Source organism: Agaricus bisporus (genome assembly GCF_000300575.1).
Source record: "Agaricus bisporus var. bisporus H97 unplaced genomic scaffold AGABI2scaffold_8, whole genome shotgun sequence".
Lineage (NCBI taxonomy): Eukaryota > Fungi > Basidiomycota > Agaricomycetes > Agaricales > Agaricaceae > Agaricus > Agaricus bisporus.
Genome location: NW_006267371.1, coordinates 995,527 through 996,728, shown reverse-complemented (window position 1 = coordinate 996,728; position 1,202 = coordinate 995,527). Strand labels below are relative to the sequence as shown.

Genomic DNA, 1,202 nt, shown 5'->3' with positions numbered 1-1,202 from the left:
TGGCCTCCTACCCCGGTTTCCGATAGGGAATTACCTGGTTGGGGCTTACCTTGTCCCCGCCGATAATACTCTTCTTCCGCTTTTGCTTGCCTCCACTGCCTATCTAACTTCATGCTCCTCTCGTACCAACTCCTAATAGTAGTTGGTGGATTCTCTGACTCCATCAGCGCCTTCCTAATCCTTCCTGACAAACTTCTCTTAAATTCTTCGATGAGGGCTCGTCCCTCGTATCCGCTGTCTCGTGCGATCCTCTTGAACTCCTGTACGTGTTCTTCCGCGCTCTTACTTCCCTGTTCGATCAACCTCAACTTTCCTACTGCCGTACTCTCCTCATCCGCATCTCCGAAATTGTTCCGTAGACTGTCAAAAAGCTCCTCCGTGTGGGCTGGAGCTTCTTCTTCACCACCTTCGATCATCTCCATAATATTTTCCTTCCACGATTCTGCTGCTCCTCCTTGTACATACGACAATATCCATGTAATCTGATCCCCTTGTAGTCTTCCTGCCATTTTTAAACTCAAATAAATTTTGCATGCCGTTATGAAGCCACTCAGCTCCTTCCCGTCTCCCGAAAATATTTTTGGTCTTGCCACATCGATTTGTGGCGGTGCTACTTGAACGATGGGAGTTTCTCCATCGTCTCCTGGTGGACCTTGTGGTCCTGGCGGGCCTGGTTGTCCTTGTTGATTCTGCAGCATAGCGAGCTGCTGCTGCAGTTGGGTGATAAGGGCTTGTTGGGCGGACACTTGGTCCATGATTTGTTGTGCTGTAGCCATTTCTGGCTCGTTGTATTCGGGGGGAGGTGGTTGGTACAAGGGTAGGGGGGATATGGACGTTTCTCGTTGTTCTAGTTCGGATTCCTCTGATTGGGATTCCGAAGCGTGTTCTTCTTCTTCCTCGGAATCAGAGGAAGGTACTCGAAAAGTTCCAGGCGGTGTTCGGTGAGAAATTTTGAGGGAGGTGAGGGAGGTCTTTTCCTGTCACCTAGTACGTATCCACCTATCCAATGAAGCCAATAGCCTGCTTCACTTGGATGTGTACACGAAAAGAAAAGGGTTTTTGTATTCAAGAAAGGCCGCTTGGCCGAAGGGATAGACTAAGACGAGAAGTATATACGGGAACGGATTCCCACGCTAATCTAGAGAGTCACCTAAGGTGGATCTCTCACTCCTCTGCGTGTACCAGCTGACAATGCAGCCATC

General features: G+C 49.3%; 1 protein-coding gene across 1 annotated transcript in view; it reads right to left on the bottom strand.

Moving 5' to 3' along the window:
* The window catches only part of AGABI2DRAFT_144642 (hypothetical protein), a gene marked incomplete at both ends in the record, with an annotated part of 1,819 nt that extends 1,043 nt beyond the window's left edge, over positions 1 to 776 (bottom strand). Inside the window, one exon of the mRNA XM_006463241.1 lies at positions 50 to 776. Coding sequence (XP_006463304.1) covers positions 50 to 776 — 727 coding nt within the window. The remainder of the gene's footprint in view (positions 1 to 49) is intronic.
* Positions 777 to 1,202: the final 426 nt, after the last annotated feature.